The 18,972-nt window shown below is 36.1% G+C and overlaps 1 protein-coding gene and 1 long non-coding RNA gene across 4 annotated transcripts; both read left to right on the forward strand.

The window, feature by feature from the left end:
* Positions 871-5,837, forward strand: LOC18789276 (probable E3 ubiquitin-protein ligase ARI2). 3 transcript variants are annotated; one of them, XM_020555574.1, is made up of 8 exons: positions 871-940; positions 1,228-1,363; positions 1,951-1,983; positions 2,095-2,374; positions 2,795-3,278; positions 4,320-4,865; positions 5,012-5,166; positions 5,290-5,837. In XM_020555574.1, the coding sequence occupies exons 2-8, from the start codon at positions 1,235-1,237 to the stop codon at positions 5,319-5,321; spliced, it is 1,659 nt and encodes a 552-aa protein (XP_020411163.1). In that variant the 5' UTR covers positions 871-940; positions 1,228-1,234; the 3' UTR covers positions 5,322-5,837. The 3 variants fall into 3 exon arrangements, 2 of the variants coding, with proteins under 2 accessions (XP_020411163.1, XP_020411164.1); XR_002269855.1 differs by having other exon boundaries at positions 877-1,363; positions 5,290-5,395; positions 5,571-5,837; XM_020555575.1 differs by having other exon boundaries at positions 877-1,363; positions 5,255-5,837.
* Positions 6,983-18,369, forward strand: LOC109946449. The gene is made up of 2 exons (XR_002269588.1): positions 6,983-7,731; positions 7,875-18,369. It is a non-coding gene; the product is annotated as an uncharacterized LOC109946449 (long non-coding RNA).

Raw genomic sequence — 18,972 nt, forward strand, 5'->3', positions numbered from 1 at the left:
ACTGTGTCTCCAGCAACCCCTCATGATCCCACAACACCAAATGAGTAGATCCCACCAGATCCATCAACTCCACCTCCATGAAAAAGATCTTAGAAAAGCTACCACAAAACCCTTAAAATTCAATAGCACATATAACAAGAGGGTAAAGGTGGAAATCTACCAAGATCAACCCAAAAGGCTTAGAAACAACCCCTAAAAGCCTTGGGGGGAAGACAAAAGCTTGCCAAAAGGCATGAGAGCAAAATCCCAGCAAAAAAAACTTTGAAGAGGGAGGGGGGGGGGGGGGGGGGGGAGAACTCTTTACAACATGACGAGGGGGAGAGAAACCCGATTTATTAGTCGAAAGGAAATGCAATAGCTTTAGGAAGATTTTTGGATTGAAGGAAAAGAAGAAGTTATTGGTTCCTTATTTATTTGTCCTACTTCACACTTTTCTTTAAATTCAAAAGAGTCTTCGCTATAAGATGTTCACAATCTTGTCTTGCCATACTTCTTATAAGCTCAACTTGCAAATCATCATTTTGGGTATACAAAACAAACTTTAGATGCAAGAAAAATAAGGTAAGAAAATAGCGTATATATGGTAAGAACAATGGCATATATATGGTAAGAAAATAGGGTTTAGAAAATCTAGACATTTGAATAAGATTAGAATTATATATTAGAAGGGTACATTAACATTTGGTGGTAATAGGATGCAAAATGTTAATTTTGAAGTAAGGGCATCTTCATTGCAAAGGTGTAAAGGGGGATGTAAATGACATTTACACTCATAGTTGTTGGAAGTTGCTCCAGTGATAGGGTGTAAATGAATGCAAATATAGCATTTGGCCCGAAAATGTAAATAAATAAATATAAAAAAAGCGTAAATAGTTTGTATCCGATTTATTTTAAGCAAACTTTTCTCCACCGCGGGAAGAGCAGAGCTAAAGAAGGAGAGGTTTTAATTGACGTGATCGCATACATTCCCTTTTCAGAGTCATTTAAATTTGCCCCTCCTCTTTTCGTACTCTTTTTTTTTTTCCTTATTATTCACGGAGGAAGAGAAGAGAGGAAAGGGAAAAAGGCTCTATCTTTCTAGGGGTTTTACTTCCCCTAGAAGATTTCTCTTTTTTTTTCCCGGAAAATTCTCCTCTTTCTCCAGTGCTTGATCCGAGGACTGCTTCATCTTTGTTTATCTGCAAAATATTTACATCTTTTTTATTCCTTTGCCTGTTTTTTTGGTAGATAAACAATGGAGGATGACTACTATGTGAGCAGCGACGATGACTATTACGACGAGGATGATGATCGCAACAATATGGAGCTGTTGGAATACGTTGAGAATTATGAGAGTCTCAGGCCTGAGGCTCCGACGAGTAAGGTAGCCATAATTTGTAGCTTCGTTGTAAATTTATCGACGAAATTTGACTGTGTCATTGTATTCTATCACAATTTTCTACAGTTTTTCGTTTCTTCAGGTTGATTTTTTTGTTTTAAATTTTCAGGATTTTTCGAAGTAAAATTCATTTCTTTTTTTTTGCCAACCAAAAAGGAAGCCCGGTTCCTTCTTGGTTGATGAGAATGTGATTGTCGTGAAGTTTCGAAAAAGAAAAATGTGTCTTTTTAGATGATTAACAGCTCGAGTTTATATTCAATTTGCAGCTATGGTTTTATCTTTGTAAGTGAAATTCAAGGGAACTATGGAATTGATTCAAATTTACGTCAACAGAGTCTTACATAACTTACTCCCGTTCTCCTCTTAAATTTGCAGAGTCAACAGAGAATTGATTCAATTTTTTTATAAATATACTTTGAAAGTTCTCCTCTTAAATTCAGTTCTATTCCTTATGCTGTCTGATTTCGTATTAAAAGTTGTGGCTTCTAGTTCTAGTCTCAATTATTGCTTTCAGTATTTTATGCTTATCCCTCTCTCCTTCTTCATTTATGACCTTTACTGGTGTTTGACAGGTTATTTCAAAAGAATCTCTCTTGGCTGCACAGGTATGGAATTTTTGTTTTTGTTTTTGTTTTTGATTGTATGAATGTTGCTGTCGTTATGTATGTGTTATGGTCGACTAGGTTAATGTTAAATGTTGGCATTAAAATGTGCAGAGGGATGACTTGCAAAGGGTAATGGATGTGTTATCATTGAAAGAATACCACGCCCGAACCTTGCTCATCCATTATCGTTGGGATGTTGACAAAGTGCTTGCAGTGCTTGTAGAGAGGGGGAAAGACAGATTATATGCCGAAGCAGGTGTGACTGTGGTAGAGGATGACAATCTTGTCTCATCACAGTTTTCATCTGAGGTTATGTGTGGTATTTGCATGGACGAGATTCCTTCTGATCAGGTGACAATAATGGATTGCGGTCACTACTTCTGCAACTATTGTAAGTACTCTGCTCTGCATTATCTCTTTGCAGAATCATGGCATCCGTCGAATAAGTTTTTTTCTTCTTTTTCTTTTGTTCTGTAAAACCACAAGAAGTTTAGCTTAGCAAATCCTAACTTGATTATAGTCCTTGGGGAAACAAATTTTCTATTTTTATATTCAAGAGGATTTCAGTTGTAAGTTTTTAATGTGGCGTCAATTTGTACTTGATCTTCTAGGAGGTTATAGCATGTTTACTTGTAAAAATCTGTGGACTGAATCAGATTTTTAACATGGGAATATAAACCAGTAACTGCCTGGAATACTACTATCCATGTTGGTGGGTTACCATCCTTTATTTATGTATTTATGAAATGTGTGCATCTTACTGATTGTATTTTCATTTTAATGAAATAGTTTTGTCTAACATTGTGCTTAGGTTGGACAGAGCATTTTATTGTGAAAATAAATGACGGTCAGAGTAGGCGCATTAAATGCATGGCACACAAGTGCAATGCTATTTGCGATGAAGCAATAATCAGAAATCTAGTCAGTGCAAGGGATCCTAATCTGGCAGAGAAATTTGAGCGTTTCCTTCTGGAATCATATATTGAGGATAATAGAAAGGTGAAGTGGTGCCCAAGTGTTCCCCATTGTGGAAATGCTATACGTATTGAGGATGATGAATTATCATGTGAGGTTGAATGTGCATGTGGGCTGCAATTCTGTTTTAAATGCTTATCTAAAGCACACTCCCCTTGTTCATGCCGAATGTGGGAACTGTGGTGTCAGAAGTGCCAAGATGAATCAGTGACTGTTAATTATATTGCAGTCAATACGAAATCTTGCCCAAAATGTTACAAGCTGGTTGAAAAAAATGGAGGATGCAATCTAGTTATCTGTGTCTGTGGACAACCATTTTGGTGAGTGCCTATGTATTTTCTGCTTTTTTTTACTCTTGTGCCCCATTTTTTATGGAATCCTGGGGGGTGGGTTGGGGAGCATCTCACACATTTGAAGGGTCTAACTTTCATGTGGTTGTTTTTCAAAAACTATACCTGGGGTGAGATCCTTTAAATAGGATTTGTATTTTTGCTGCCTTTTGTGAAGTGTATGTTGATAACTGACTTTTGTTAGGCTGGTGGTTTATAGTCTAAGCTTTTCGTGAAGATCTTTTGTTCGTTATGCAATTTAGGATTGATTAGCTGTTTGCTCTTTGCACAAGCTTGCTCTGCACAAAGTATGGGTTCTCATTTTCTATCTGATAAAGCTTTCTGTTTTCTGTTGCCTTTCACATGTTAACAATTCATGGTGTGTTAAATCTCTACCCAACAAGTTCTTTTAGTGTTTTGTACATAAAATTATTGGTTCTAACTTACTCAATAAAGTACATGTCATTTTCTAAGATGTCATGAAGAGCAATATTGTAAGACAGAATGTGACCTAATATGCTCCATGATTAAGAATGGAGCTCCTATATTTCCGTTACTGTTCATAACAGCAATTTGTTTAGGTTCTTGTGGGAAATAAAATATAGATAGTGGTTTTGGTAGGGTAGAGATTTGATGATATTGCCTTGATGTTTGAATAAATAGTTGATGCTATTTATGGTGCTTAATCGGGTGATGCATACTGGTGTTTTCATAGGACTCATTTTTGTATCATCCTTTCAAGATCAGTTCTGTTTTCCTTTTCTATTTTTTTAATTCATTTTTCAAGTTTGGTATCCCATTCTATAGGTTTAGTATTTTTCTCTTGGGCTCAGTTATATGCCCTCAGGATTAATGTTTCTTGCAGACTAAACAATCTTTTCCAAATTTATATTATAAACTTATGTACTAAATTATGTTTTATTCCCTTTGGGTTTTTCTTTACAGTTGATGATCCATTTCTCTGTCTTTCCTTGCCTTTGTGTTAGTAGTAGTAACATCATTTGATGTTTGTTTCTGTACATGTTTTGACAGTTGGCTCTGTGGTGCACCAACTGGTTCGGATCATACATGGGATTCCATCGCGGGACACAGTTGTGGACGATTCAAAGAAGACGAGGATATGAAACTTGAGCTGGCCAAGAGGGACCTATTCCGTTACACTCACTACTTCAACCGTTATCAAGCTCATACAGATTCTCTTAAGCTTGAATCTACACTGAAGAAAAGCATACAAGAAAAGATATCATGTTTGGAAGAAAAGGAATTGATGTTTAAAGATTTAAGCTGGGCAACCAAAGCTCTCTACAGACTCTTCAGGTCGAGGCAGATTATTTCATATTCCTACCCATTTGCATATCACATGTTTGGTGATTTATTCGAGAATGAAATGACGGCGGAAGAAAGGACAATAAAACAAAATTTATTTGAGGACCAGCAGCAGCAGCTTGAGGCAAATATGGAGAAGCTTTCTTTGTTTACGGAGGAGCCTTTTCATGAATATAAACACGAACAAATTATGGAATTGAGAATGAGGATCTTGAATCTTTCTACGCTTACTGATAAGCTCTGCGAAAAATTGTAAGTTTGCCTTTAGGACTTGAATTCTCCTATTGAGTAGTCATCAAAAGTCTTGGTGGAAATGGATATCCATCTAATGCCTTACCCTGTACTGTAAGATCCGATCTCAATGTATTTTCTTATAAAGTGACACATGTGTATTGCAGGTATGATTGCATTGAGAATGATTTGCTGGGTTCCCTCCAGTGGACAAGACACAGTATTGCTCCTTACAATTCCAATGGCGTGGAGAAAGCTTCAGAACTTATGGTTTCTAGGGACACCACCACCTCCAATTATGAAATTGATTTGGCCACCAATGGTATGGATATTTCTTACATTAAGTAGGAGCTTTCCAGTCTTGTGTAACATATATCCTTGTTCATGTTCTTATTTACTTTTTATCATAGTTGACTAGAAGAGAACTTGGAGATAAATAACGCAGGTCTCTCAGAAGCTGCTGAAGCATATGCATAGAGGAGTAACAGAACAGAATGCCTGAAAATGTGATCTATAAGAGGTGGTTTCGCAGTGGTGCTCATAACGTATATGTATCCTTGCATTAGGGTGGTCTGTTCTCGTTACCAACTTAATTTTGCCAACAGAATCACATTTAACCCCATACCTTAGGAACTAAGCTATCTTTTGATCAGATTTTTTGATTTTTTGAACTTAATAACCTCGCATCTTTTCTCAGTTGTTTTCCATGAAAGTTGCTGTACATAGCCTATCTAGAGGTCCATGTGCTGATGCTACAGATTGTATTCATTTTTCAGAAATGAAATAATGACTTTATACATCACACAAACAGAGATGTCTACTCTCTTTTCCCTCCTCTTTCTGAATTTGATCTATGAATGGTGAAGTAGCCGCAGTGAAAAAAATGGCCGACTTTAGACCCCTGCTGTAATGTTTCTGTGCTTCGCCTACTTTTTATGCATACATGTATGCACATTATTATTATTATTATTATGCATAGATGATTATTCAATATTTTTAATTTTTTTTAAAATCCAACTTTATTTAATGATCTGTGTAGCTTTCTTAGTGGATCAAGGATTTCACCAGTACATCACCCATCCGAGAAAGAATTCCAGGACTTTACATTTTTGTCTTGATTAATTTGTATTTTTTTTCTTCATTTTTTCTAAATGTAAAGATACGAATTTTAAAAAAAAACAAAAACAAAAAAAACAATTGGGCTCCCAGATGTCATGAGTGGCCCAATCTTTGATTTATAAGTAAATATTTAGTTTACACAGTGTAGGCCATGTCCCTTGATGTTTCTTCCTTTTTATGTTTTCATTTTTGTTTTTCAGTAGTAAAAGTAAAAGAAGAAAGGCGCAATTCATTTTTATTTGTAGTAAAATGCTCCACCACCAAATTTTGATATGGAACAATTCATTTTTCATTTACTTATAATTGTCGGTACCGCTCTATATCTCGTGGGAAAACTGAATTTATCTTTTTTATTTTCAGGGTTACATGAGAGGTCTAAGCTGAAAACAGAAAATATATATATATATTTTTTATTCCCCTTAGTAAGTGACTTGTGCATCTTTCGTAAACAGATTGATGAATTGCTTGATAAGATTAACTCAACATAATTATGAAATAAAATCAAGAAGAAGAAATTGAACTTGTGCTAAACTACAAGATCAAAAACGTGCAACATGTCCAAATGTTAACTACTTAATTTCTAGATCAATGTTACACCAACGTTCAAATCTCAATTCAAAATAATGAAGTCGATCATTTTTGTAATTATTAAGAGATAATGAAGTAGTTGTGATTGCAAATGTGGGTTGACTCACAACAATGAGTCTGCCCCCTTGCACTCATGTTCGAATTTTTCTTTGTAAATTATATTAGTTTAGAGTAGTTTACACAATCATCTATATTTATAAAGCAAAAAGCAGAGAATGGGGAAACATTCAAAATACCAGAAAATAGCTATGGTTAATTCAAACATTAAAAATTGAAATTATTAATTAAATGAGGATAATATGGCAATTTCATATTTTTTATATTAAAAAAATAAAAATAAAAACAAAATCAGATAATAGGTCCTACTTTTATGAAACATAACTACTCATATTATCTTTTCTTAATTCTAAAAAAAAAAGAAAAAAAAAAAAAGAAAACCAATTGACACATACATGAGCATGTGCCAAGGGGCTAATTTATATAATATATAAAAAGTCACCCTTTGATGGGCTTCCTTCTTTGTGTCCAGATATACTCTTGGAAATTGGGCTTGATGAAACTAGAGATCTTAGGCTAGTCACAGGGTGTGGACCAGTGCCAAGAATATTAAACGGTCCACTCCTTCTGTTCCTTTCAGCCCAGGCCAGTATTGTTACACTACCACTTGCTTCGAGAATTTTCAAAAAAAGACGTGGCAGCTTTTCTTTTCTTTTATTTGTTTTAAATTTTTTTCATCCAAACATTTATAGGAATCCTGGTCCAACAAGGTCTGGACACGTGTCAGTTTCCCTTTATTTTTCTCTATGCGAATGTGTATAGGAATCCTGGTCAACACGGACTGCGAGTCTTCGCCCAAAAACCACGTGGCAGATTTTATTTTTTTCCATCCAAAAGGAATCGGGATCCGACAAGATGTGCGCGTCCTCACCACCACAAATATAGAAAGTAATAAAATAAAAAAAGAGAAAGTAGCGTTGATTTCAAGTCATTACAACCAAGAAAGAAAAACCGCGTCGACAGCTCATCACTATCCGTTACAACTTACACATCCACCGTCTATTATTTCCATCACCGGCTCAATCTTGGCCGTTCATGCCGACCCCCTCTCCTCATAAATACCCTTCAGACGTTCTCACAAATCATTCTGCTGGTCCCTGAACGAAAGGGCGATGGCGATCAGGTTTCGTTTTGTGTAGATTATCGAATTTTGTTGATTCGCTTCTTCTGTTTGGGTTTGATTCTATGATTTAGATATGGATGGATGGGTTTGATTCTATGATTTAGATATGGATGGATTAAGTTTTGTTTATCGCTATGCTGTAGGGTGTGGTGATGGATTTGGCTACCGATTAAAAGTGGAATCTAATGACCGTTGAAGGTTGTGACGATATAAAGAACCAGAGGTTGTGTATATTTGCAGGCTTGTTTTATTGGTTCAGATGAGATCCAAACAAGATTGGCCTGATGGTGAAGTAGGTGTTTGTTATGAAACTGCTTTGAATTCGATTTGGATCTTCTAGTTGTTTTGTATAGATAGAATTTGTTGATTTGAGGGCGAAGTTCATCTTTATTGATATGCTTATGTGTTTTGATTGGCCTGATGGTGATGACTGCCAGGGCATCTAGTTCTGCTTGCGATTTGATTTGGACGGAAAACTGCATGATTTTGTTCTGAAGTTTAGAATATAATGATTTGGAAATTTCCCTCGTTTTTTTATCAATCAAATAAGCGGAGCTTTGCTGTTATTTTTCAGGCCTCGTTTGCGGTGTTTGACACACGAGGGTTAGATGTTATGGTTAGCTGATAACTCCATAGGTTCTTATGGGATCTGATTGTATGGCTACGAGGTTGGATTTTATACTGATTTGCGGACGCAATGGAATGTTGAATGTCAAAATTGTCTATCTGGATCTATTGATTTGCAGGAGATAGTAATCGTGTTGCAGATTTGAGCTTATGTCTGCACCTTTTCAGTCTTTGGATGGAGTCCATTTGTAAAGGTTTTCATTGGTTTGCTGCATATGGATTATTGTTTTTGGTTACATGCTTATTCTTTTACAGTTTGTCAAAATGCGCGTCTTTATATATCTTTCAAGTCCCTGAAATTTTTAAGTAATATCATGTTTATGTCCTCCTCCTTTTCCCTATGATCATGCCGAACTTTCTGCTCTTATATTGACATACTAAATCCAGAATTCCTGTTAACCTTCTTAGTTCGTAGCCTTTCATTTCGATGTGTTTCTTGTTTTTTGGGTATGTTCTAAACGGGTTTTTATGTCCTCAATTTTGGCTTTCTATTGATTTTCTCTGTTGGAATGAAAGGGTCTATTTTAATTTCTTCTTATCTCAAAGATATAGTAATTGTTTTTTCAAAGATATAAAATTATTCAATGTATTTGATCAATAAATTTTGCTTTCTATAAAATTGTTTTCTCTCAGTTGATTACAGACCCCGAGTATTTCTCACTTACCTCTTTATTCCCATGTATTTAATCAATAAATTTTGCTTTATGGTCTTTAAGCTATTAATAATTACAACCAAAAGTGGTTTGGCGCAGCGTTATGTTTTTTAAAAGTTTGTTCATTTCTATGGTTGTCATTGCATATATTTGGACTTCGAATTTGTATAGCAGTGTGGTTAGGTTTTGTCTTGATGATTCACTAATTTTGTGATTAAAGTGCTTATGGAGACTAAGTTGGATGGAGCCAAAAGTTTATGACACTTATGGGGGAGCTGTTCTGGTTTGGTTAACATGTTAAATCTTTTTCTTTTAAGATTTTAATTTTTTTTTAATACAAGTTCCTCTCTCTCCCTCTCTCTCTCTCTCTCTCTCTCTCTCTCGCTCTCGCTCTTGCTCTCACCCCAAAATTAATATTAGGTACTATGTATTTTTCAGGTTTCTTCCGTTGGTTTCAAATTGGCATACTACCTAAGAGGGGGTTTAATGCTGTTGCCTTTCGTTTCCCATTTAAATTTTTTTATTAAATTTGATGTTTATATTTTAGCAATATCTTATGTAGATGCAACCTAATTTTTGTCTTAGGGACAAAGTTTCACCACGGGGTAACGGTTTGAGAGCTCAAAGCCGCTTGTTTTGTTTGTTCCCCTTCGTTGGTTTCTTATTTTTGTTACTTGTTCAATATCGTGAATTATGTGATCTGTCTTTACGTTGTTGTCTTGCTTTAGTCCACATTATGTAGTGATTATCAGGATTTTGAGCAGTTCCTGGGGTTACCTTGTTTGCTGATTTTTTTGCAGGAAGTTGGTTTTAACGCCACAGTTAATGAAGGAATTGGAATTAGGTTATTGGGAGAACATGTTAAATCCTTTCTCTCTCAAGTTTTTTAAACTTTTATATACGTCTCTCTCTCTTTCTGTCTATTTCACTTCTTAATTAATATAATGTATTATGTATTTTTCAGGTTTCTTATGTTGGGTTTGAATTGACTTACTACTAGCTAAGAGGGGGTTTAATGTTGCCTTTTGTTTCCCATTCCAGAAATCTATTACATTTGGTGCTGCTTTTTTAGCAATATCTTATGTAGATGCACCTTAATTCTTGTCTTAGGGACAAAGTGGGGGCACCGGTTTGAGAGATCAAGGCCACTGGTTTTTTTTGTTCACCTTCCTTGGATTCGTATTTTCGTTACTTGTTCAATATCTTGAATTCTGTGGTCTGTCTTTCCATTGATGTCTTGCTTTAGTCCACATTATGTAGTGATTATCAGGATTTTGAGCAGTTATACAACTCTCTCTCTCTCTCTCTCTCTCTCTCTCTCTCTCTCAATATCTCTGTATTTCACCCCTAAATTGGTCAGGTATTATGTTTTTCAGGTTTCTTCTGTTGGGTTTGAATTGACTTACTACAATAAAGGGGGTTTAATGATGTTGCTCTTTTGTTTCCCATTTCAATTTTTATTTTTATTTTTATACATTTGGTGTTATTATTATAGCAAATATCTTATGTAGTTGCACCCTAATTCTTGTCTTAGGGACAGAGTTTCATCGGGGCGCACCAGCTTGAGAACTCAAGGCCGCTGGTTTTGTTTGTTCACTTTCCTTGGTTTCTTATTTTTGTTACTTGTTCAATATTGTGAATTTTGTGGTCTCTTTTCCGTCGATGTCTTGCTTTAGTCCACATTATGTAGTGATTGCAGTTGCATTGTTTGGTGATTTGTTTTGTAGGAATTTGGTTTTAGATGTTTACGCCTCAGTTAAATGGAAGTGGAAATAGGTTATTGGGAGAATATGTTTGCGTTTTGTTTTTTTGATGAAATTGTTTAATTCTCTACTCGTTCAATGTCCTAAATTATTGGGAGAACATCTTAAATATTATATCGTTTAATTTTTTAAAGATTTTTATATATATATATTTATATATATATCTCTCTCTTTCTCTCTCTCTCTCTTGCCCCTAAATTAATATTAGGTATTATGTATTTTTCAGGGTTCTTCTGTTGGGTTTGATTCGACTTACTACCTTAAAGGGGGTTTAATGCTGTTGCCTTTTGTTTCCCATTTCAAAAATTTATTACATTTGGTGCTGTTATTTTTTCAATATCTTATGTAGATGCACCCTAATTCTTGTCTTAGGGACAAAGTTTCACCTGGGGGCACCGGTTTGAGAGCTCAAAGCCGCTGGTTTTGTTTGTTCACCTTGTTTCTTATTTTTGTTACTTGCTCAATATCGTTTTGTTTGTTCACCTTGTTTCTTATTTTTGTTACTTGCACAATATCGTTTCTGTGGTTTTTCCGTTGGTGTCTTGTGCCGACTTGCATAATGCAGAGACTTGTTTTAGTCCTCATTATGCAAGTCTATGAGGATTTTGAGCAGTCCTACACTTACCTTGTTTGGTGAATTTTTGCATGAATTTGATTTTGAAGGTTTATGCTGCAGTTAAATGGAAGAGGAAATAAGTTATTTGGTGTTTTTGGTGAAATTGTTTTATTCTCTGCACGTTTGATGTCCTATATTATTGGGAGAACATGTTAAATATTTTTCTTTTATTGTTTTATTTTTTTTATATATTAAGTGTATATCTCTCCCTCTAACACTTAATTAATATTAATTATTATGTATTTTCAGGTTTCTTCTGTTGGGTTTGAATTGACATGCTACCTAAGAAGGGGTTTATTGTTGTTGCCTTTTGTTTTACATTTCAAAAATTGATTACATTCGGTGCCTGTTATTTTAGCTATATCTTATGTAGATGCACCCTAATTCTTGTCTTAGGGACAAAGTTTCAACTTGGTGCATGGGTTTGAGTGGAGTGCAAGGCTGCTGGTTTTTTTTCACCCTTCTTGGTATATGAGGGGATATGTTCAAAATCACCATCAATCTTATTAATCTTTTTTTTCTTCATTCGAAGATATAATATTATGATGTTTTGATTACAGATGCTGAATGTGTCTTTACTTCCTTCTGTGCTGCCATGTGTTTGTTCGATGTATGTTGCTTTATGGTCATTCCATATATTTGGTCTCCCAAATTGTATAGCGGTCTGGTTTGACATTCTCTTGATGATGATTCCCTATTTTCGTGATTTGATGCGTATGGAGAATTGGTTGCATTTAAAGTTTATGACTCTAGTCTATTGTGGGAAGCAGATTCTGGTTTGGTTTCTTAATAAGAACATGTTAACTTCCTACTTTAAAATTCTCTCTCTCTCTCTCTCTCTCTCTCTCTCTCACCCCCTAAATGAATATTGGGTACTTTGTATTTTTCAGGTTTTCTTCTGTGGGGTTCTAATTGACATACCATTTAAGAGGGGGTTTAATTCTTCTTTCCTTCTGTTTAATTTCCCATCTTAAGGATTTATAAGATTTGGTGCTGTTATTTAGCAATATCTGAAGTAGATGCATCCTAATTCTTGTCTTAGGGACAAAGTTTTCCTTGGGGCATGGCAATGAATGGAGCTCCTGGGTGCTGGTTTTGTTTATTCACCCTCTTGCTTTCTTGTTTCTTTTACATGTTCAATATCGGTGAATTATGTGGTTGTCTTTCCTTTGATGTCTCATGCAGATGAATCTCTTGCTTTTAGTCTGTCTTCATGGAGCTGAGTATCAGGATTTTGAGTAGCTTCTGCAGTTGCCTTATTGACCCTGTTTGCTTTCTTATTTCTGTTACATGTTCAATATCGTGAATTCCGTGGTTGTCTTTCCTTTCGTGTATTATGCAGTGCATCTATTGCTTTAGTCCAGAGTATCAGGATTTTGAGGAGCTTCTGCAGTAGTTCTATTTGGTGATCTTTTGCAGGAATTTGTTTTTGAAGGTTTACGTTGCAGTTAGTTCTTGGCTTGTAATTTAATTTCTTATTTCTTTGATGTCTGGAATCATTTGTTTATGCAGATTGCAAATCTTGTCTGTCTATGGAATCTCACTCTCCGTTGAATAAAAATGGGTTGCCTAATGTCTGTATAATGTGGGGCACATTGTCTGAGCTATATTTCTGCATGCAGGTGTATCCTAACTCGTGTCTATATATGGAGGTCTCACTTTCTCAAACGAGTTTTAAGAAGGGGTTTGAGTAGTTTTTGGCTTATGATTTTGTTTCTTATTTCTTGGTGTTCATGAGGTATGGAACCATTTTTTGAGCACTTTTATGCAGATGCATCCCAATGCTTGTCGGTTGCTGGAGTCTCACACTGTTGAAAGAAAAAAAGGGGTTTTTTGAGTTATTATCTGATTTTATATTATTGGAGCCCGTACGACATCCTGAGACATTTTTTGCGCAATGTCTTTATATGCAGACCATTACACTTGTCTTCTTGTAGGGTCTGATTCCTTGAAGTAGAACAAGCTGCTTTTAAGAAGGGGTAGTTTGAGTGGTTCTCTGCTTATGCTTTAACTTCTTACATGAGCCATTATTTGAGTAATGTTTTCTTTTAGAGTTTGATGCATCTTGTGTATGGTGAAGAGTTTATAAGATCTGGTATGAAGTCTATGCAGATGCAATTTAACTCGCACGTGTATGAAGTCTTCGTTTAAGGAGAGCAGGGGGTCTTTTATCTAATTTTTTTTTATTCGTACCGTCTGTATAATGTGGGGCACATTGTCTGTGCTATATTTCTGCCTGCAGGCGTATCCTAACTCGTGACATGGAGGTCTCACTTTCTCGAACGAGTTTTAAGAAGGGGTTTGAGTAGTTTTTGGCTTATGATTTTGTTTCTTATTTCTTGGTGTTCATGAGGTATGGAACCATTATTTGAGCACTTTTATGCGGATGCATCCCAATGCTTGTCGGTTGCTGGAGTCTCACACTGTTGAAAGAAAAAAAGGGTTTTTTTGAGTTATTATCTGATTTTATATTATTGGAGCCTGTACGACATCCTGAGACATTTTTTGTGCAATGTCTTTAAGAAAGGTTTGGGTGGTTCTTGAGTTATTATCTGAGTTTATATTCTTGGAGCCTGTATATGTCATCCTGAGACATTTTTTGCGCAATGTCTTTATATGCAGACCATTACACTTGTCTTCTTGTGGGGTCTGATTCCTTGAAGTAGAACGAGCTGCTTTTAAGAAAGGGTGGTTTGAGTGGTTCTCTGCTTATGCTTTAACTTCTTACATGAGCCATTATTTGAGTAATGTTTTCTTTTAGAGTTTGATGCATCTTGTGTATTGGTGAAGAGTTTATAAGATCTGGTATGAAGTCTATGCAGATGCAATTTAACTCGCATGTGTATGAAGTCTTCGTTGAAGGAGAGCAGGGGGTCTTTTATCTAATTTTTTTTATTCGTACCGTCTGTATAATGTGGGGCACATTGTCTGAGCTATATTTCTGCCTGCAGGCGTATCCTAACTCGTGTCAATATATGGAGGTCTCACTTTCTCGAACGAGTTTTAAGAAGGGGTTTGAGTAGTTTTTGGCTTATGATTTTGTTTCTTATTTCTTGGTGTTTATGAGGTATGGAACCGTTATTTGAGCACTCTTTTATGCAGATGCATCCCAACGCTTGTCAGCTGGTGGAGTCTCACACTGTTGAAAGAAAAAAAAAGGGGTTTTCCAAGTTATTATCTGATTTTATATTATTGGAGCCTGTATGACATCCTGAGACATTTTTTGCGCAATGTCTTTATATGCAGACCATCACACTTGTCTTCTTGTGGGGTCTGATTCTTTGAAGTAGAACGAGCTGCTTTTAAGAAAGGGTTTGGGTGGTTCTCTGCTTATGATTTAACTTCTTATATGAGCCATTATTTGAGTAATGCTTTCTTTTAGAGTTTGATGCATCTTGTGTATTGGTGAAGAGTTTATAAGATCTGGTACCATTGTTCGAGCAATATTCTATGCAGATGCAATTTAACTCGCATGTGTATGAAGTCTTTGTTTAAGGAGAGCAGGGGGTCTTTTATCTGATCTCGTGTCTATATATGGAGGTCTCACTTTCTCGAACGAGTTTTAAGAAGGGGTTTGAGTAGTTTTGGCTTATGATTTTGTTTCTTATTTCTTGCTGTTCATGAGGGTATGGAACCATTATTTGAGCACTCTTTTATGCAGATGCATCCCAACGCTTGTCGGATGCTGGAGTCTCACTGTTGAAAGAAAAAAGGGGTTTTCTGAGTTATTATCTGATTTTATATTATTGGAGCCCGTATGACATCCTGAGACATTTTTTGCGCAATGTCTTTATATGCAGGCCATTACACTAGTCTTCTTGTGGGGTCTGATTCCTTGAAGTAGAACAAGCTGCTTTTAAGAAAGGGTTTGAGTGGTTCTCTGCTTATGATTTAACTTCTTACATGAGCCATTAATGTTTTCTTTTAGAGTTTGATGCATCCTGTGTATGGTGAAGAGTTTATAAGATCTGAAGAGTATGAAGTCTTACTTTGTTTAAGGAGAGCAGGGGTGCTACTAAGAGTGAATATCTTCGCCCTATTATTTGATTTGCTGGTCTTTGAGATTTTTCACGACTTATTTGAACAGCATTTCTATATGCAGACACATCCTTACTCGTCTTATACATGGAGTCCAACATTGTTGACACAGAAGAGCTTCTTCCAAGATGGGGTTTCTTGTCTTATTATCTATTTTCTATTCTGGAGATTGTATGAGATCTTGGGCCATGATTTGCACCATTACTTTCCATTCTATGCAGATCATCTTGTCTGTATATGGGGTCCAACTTTGTTGAAGGAAATCGCTTTTAAGAGGGAGTTGAGTATTATAGCCTTATGATTTATTTTCTTCTTGGAGATTCGACACTTTCGTTGGGCATTCTTTTGTGCAGATGTATCGTAGCTCTGCTCTGTTTCTGGATCTTTTTCCTCAGATGTTGGGCTTTGAATTTCGTGTAGGGGCCTCAAGATCCTTAATTTTGTATGACTCTGTGCTTCCCATTCACTTCAATATTACACTGGTCTTTAATTAATTCACACATTTTAAGGTTCGGCAGATGCGTGTCTTTATTGGTATTGCTGTTTTTGTCTGGTTGAAGGTGGATTCAATGCAGTCTGTTCAGATATTTGGTCGTTCATTTGATATTTTACTGCTAAGTGTATATGATCGGGCACCACCATTTGATCTCATGCAATGTGTTTGCAGTTGCAACCTAACTTCTCTTTTACTGGAGTCGCACTTTGTCAGAGCTTGGAGGTGGTTTTATGTTCCTTTGCTTGCGATTTAGTTCTTTGTAGACCACAAATGTGGCATTTTTGAGCAAATGTATTATGCAAATTCATTTCGCATCTTTTTTACTTGATTACATATTAATGGAATGGGTTCAAGCAAACCAACGAAATTATGGATTTGGCATGTGCGACAATCAAGAGGAATGGGAGTTGCCTTTGTAGAGTGTATGTCTTTCCTTTTGGTCTTGTCTTCATTGGAATGTGGACTGCTTAGTAGTGTCCTGTGCTTCTTGGCTGACCATTCTTCTTGGATATTGGGTCTGTATATTGTCAGCTTGCTCTTGAGGCTTGGGAGAATGGGGATGCTTTTAAGAGGTGTCTGGTACTTCCTGGTGTATGGTTTATTTTTGTTAGATTTTATTAGATATGATTCGAGCAAAAAGATTTGTGCAGCAACATTTGTCTCTTAAAGTCCTGGGGTTTATAGGCGGGCAGGCTGCTGATTGTTTTAAGAGGGAGTGGGAATGGGGTATGCAGATTGACATCTTTGGATGCAGTGAAGTATAATTGGACTGTAGAGCAGCACTGGATGCAGTGAAGTATAATTGGACCGTAGAGCAGCACTTGCTGACACATAAACTGAGTATGACTTTGATCTTCATTGATGGAACTGTTCTGTGAGGGGTCGTGAGATTCGATTGTCTTTTACATAGTATCTTATTTCAAATATGTTTCAAAGTTGTATTCATTGATCTCGTTTTGGCCAAGGTTTACTGATGTTCAGGTTGACGGGATTGATTTGGCAGCTGAAATGGATAGGATGACTTGTTTTCATTGTCTTTGGATTTCAGCGTTTAGATCTTGCTCGATTTTTCAGACTATGGGCTGAGGGGTTAATTCTTTCCTTTGATTTAATTGCTTCTCTCAAAGTCTTTTCGTATATATATATATATATATATATATATTTTTTTTTTTTCTGAAGTGCAGATGCTAATATGTACCTCTTCGGGTTTGGCTTTTGTCTTAAAACATAGAGACCTGTTGGCATCTTTCGGTTGAAGTGCCTGGTTTGCTTTTGCTGGTTCTTTTGTTGTGTCATGTTGCTTTTTTATTCTGGCAGGCTAAAGTTGCTCAAGTTTGTGATGGATCAGTTTGTTGGATATTTGAAATTTCTGTGCAGAGTAGTCCATTGTAAGCTTGAAGTGTGCTGATCCGTTTAGGTTACACATGGTGTACGCATTGGTGTATCATTTAATTTGTTTCCCATAAGAGAGAAGATTTGGTACCTGTTTCATGTGCACACTTATCCTGAAGAGAGTTTTTTAGAGGTGGAGAAATGCAGGTCTTTAAAAGGGGTTGTTTAACAAGTTGACAGTCTGGCATAATTATATGGTCGTGTTTTATGCAAAAGCAGTCTCATTCTTTCAATGCTGTGTCTCAGATTCAAGTTTATGCAGAGACCTGATAAAACTGTTTTTTAAACTGCTGGTGGATATAGATGTGGTATGACGTGTGATATTTTCCTTCCCCGTCTTCTTAGTTTCGTCAGCTGATGGTCATACTTTTTTCTATCACTGTTCCTTTGTATAGCTTTCGTGTTCATTTGGGCGGCTTGATAGGATCTGCCGTTCTTTTCTTCATTTGGTGCTTCTCATGCGTAGTCCAACTTATTGAACATTGCAATCTGACACTGTTTCTATGATCAATTTGACATTTTAAAAGGATTTGAGTATTAATTATATTCTTCATTGTTGGTATCAAATTAGACATTTTGAACTTTAGTGTGTTTTTTATATTGATGTTCTTATGAGGTGCTGGGTGTGTTTCTTTTATTGGTTCAATAATGCTGTGGTTGAGCTTCATTCGACTCTTCCCAGCTGGTTGCTAGTACAGGTTGATTTTCTGGAACTAATGTGAATGCGAGTCGTGCTTTAATGCATGCATAGCTTATTTTGGATCTTGCAAAAACCTACAATATAACAATGAGCAAATATGCTTTAGCTGGATTTTAAGCTCGTGAAGTGTGGAAGGGATGATAGGGATGAGGTCCTCTGAGAGATTGCATTAAATGTGATACTTATCTCTAATTTATGACTGAGTAATGAACTTACAAAGAGACATGTAATGTATTGAAAGAATGTAGTCCTGGTTTGTCATTTTGGAATGAGCCCTTTACGTAGATTGCTTATTATGGGAGAGAATTTGTGTCTTTCCTTTGTTAAAGATTTCTAAACTAATATTTCTCTTGGGTAGTTTTTCTTTTTGGATATTTAAAGTATATGTGTTATATTGAAGTTGCTTAGTTTTCGCAAATAGGGTCGGAGTTTTTGAAGTTCTTTTTGTACATTTGAACTATGACATTGTTTTGTTGTTTATTGTTTATCAATTGTATAATGTCAACTTCTTGGTAGCTTTTTCTCTTTTAGATTTGTTTGGCTTATTATGATGGTTATGTTATGTGCATTGTTTTGTTTTTAGCTGCTCTGTTGTGTGTATTTGTGTTTAGTTAGTTAGGTTTTTAAGGGATGTAGCTCAAAATGGTAGAGCTCTCAGTTTGTAACCTGTATGAACAAGTTACAAGACTTACGAGAAGATCAAGGTTCAAATCCTTGCGTCCCTGCACCCCAACATATTTGGTAGTTTTTGACCTGCTTGTTGATGGATTGAAAGAATCTAAACCCTTGCCTGTGTATCTGTGGTGCGGATGCTGTTGGTAGCTGACTAAAGTGGTAGTTTGGATTATCTGTGGACTTGGGAACCTGAATTGGCTGATGTGTGGTAAAATGCTCCACCACCAAATTTTGATGTGGAACAATTCATTTTCCATTTACTTTATCAGGACCGCTCTATC

The sequence above is a fragment of the Prunus persica genome, chromosome G1 (genome assembly GCF_000346465.2).
Source record: "Prunus persica cultivar Lovell chromosome G1, Prunus_persica_NCBIv2, whole genome shotgun sequence".
NCBI lineage: Eukaryota > Viridiplantae > Streptophyta > Magnoliopsida > Rosales > Rosaceae > Prunus > Prunus persica.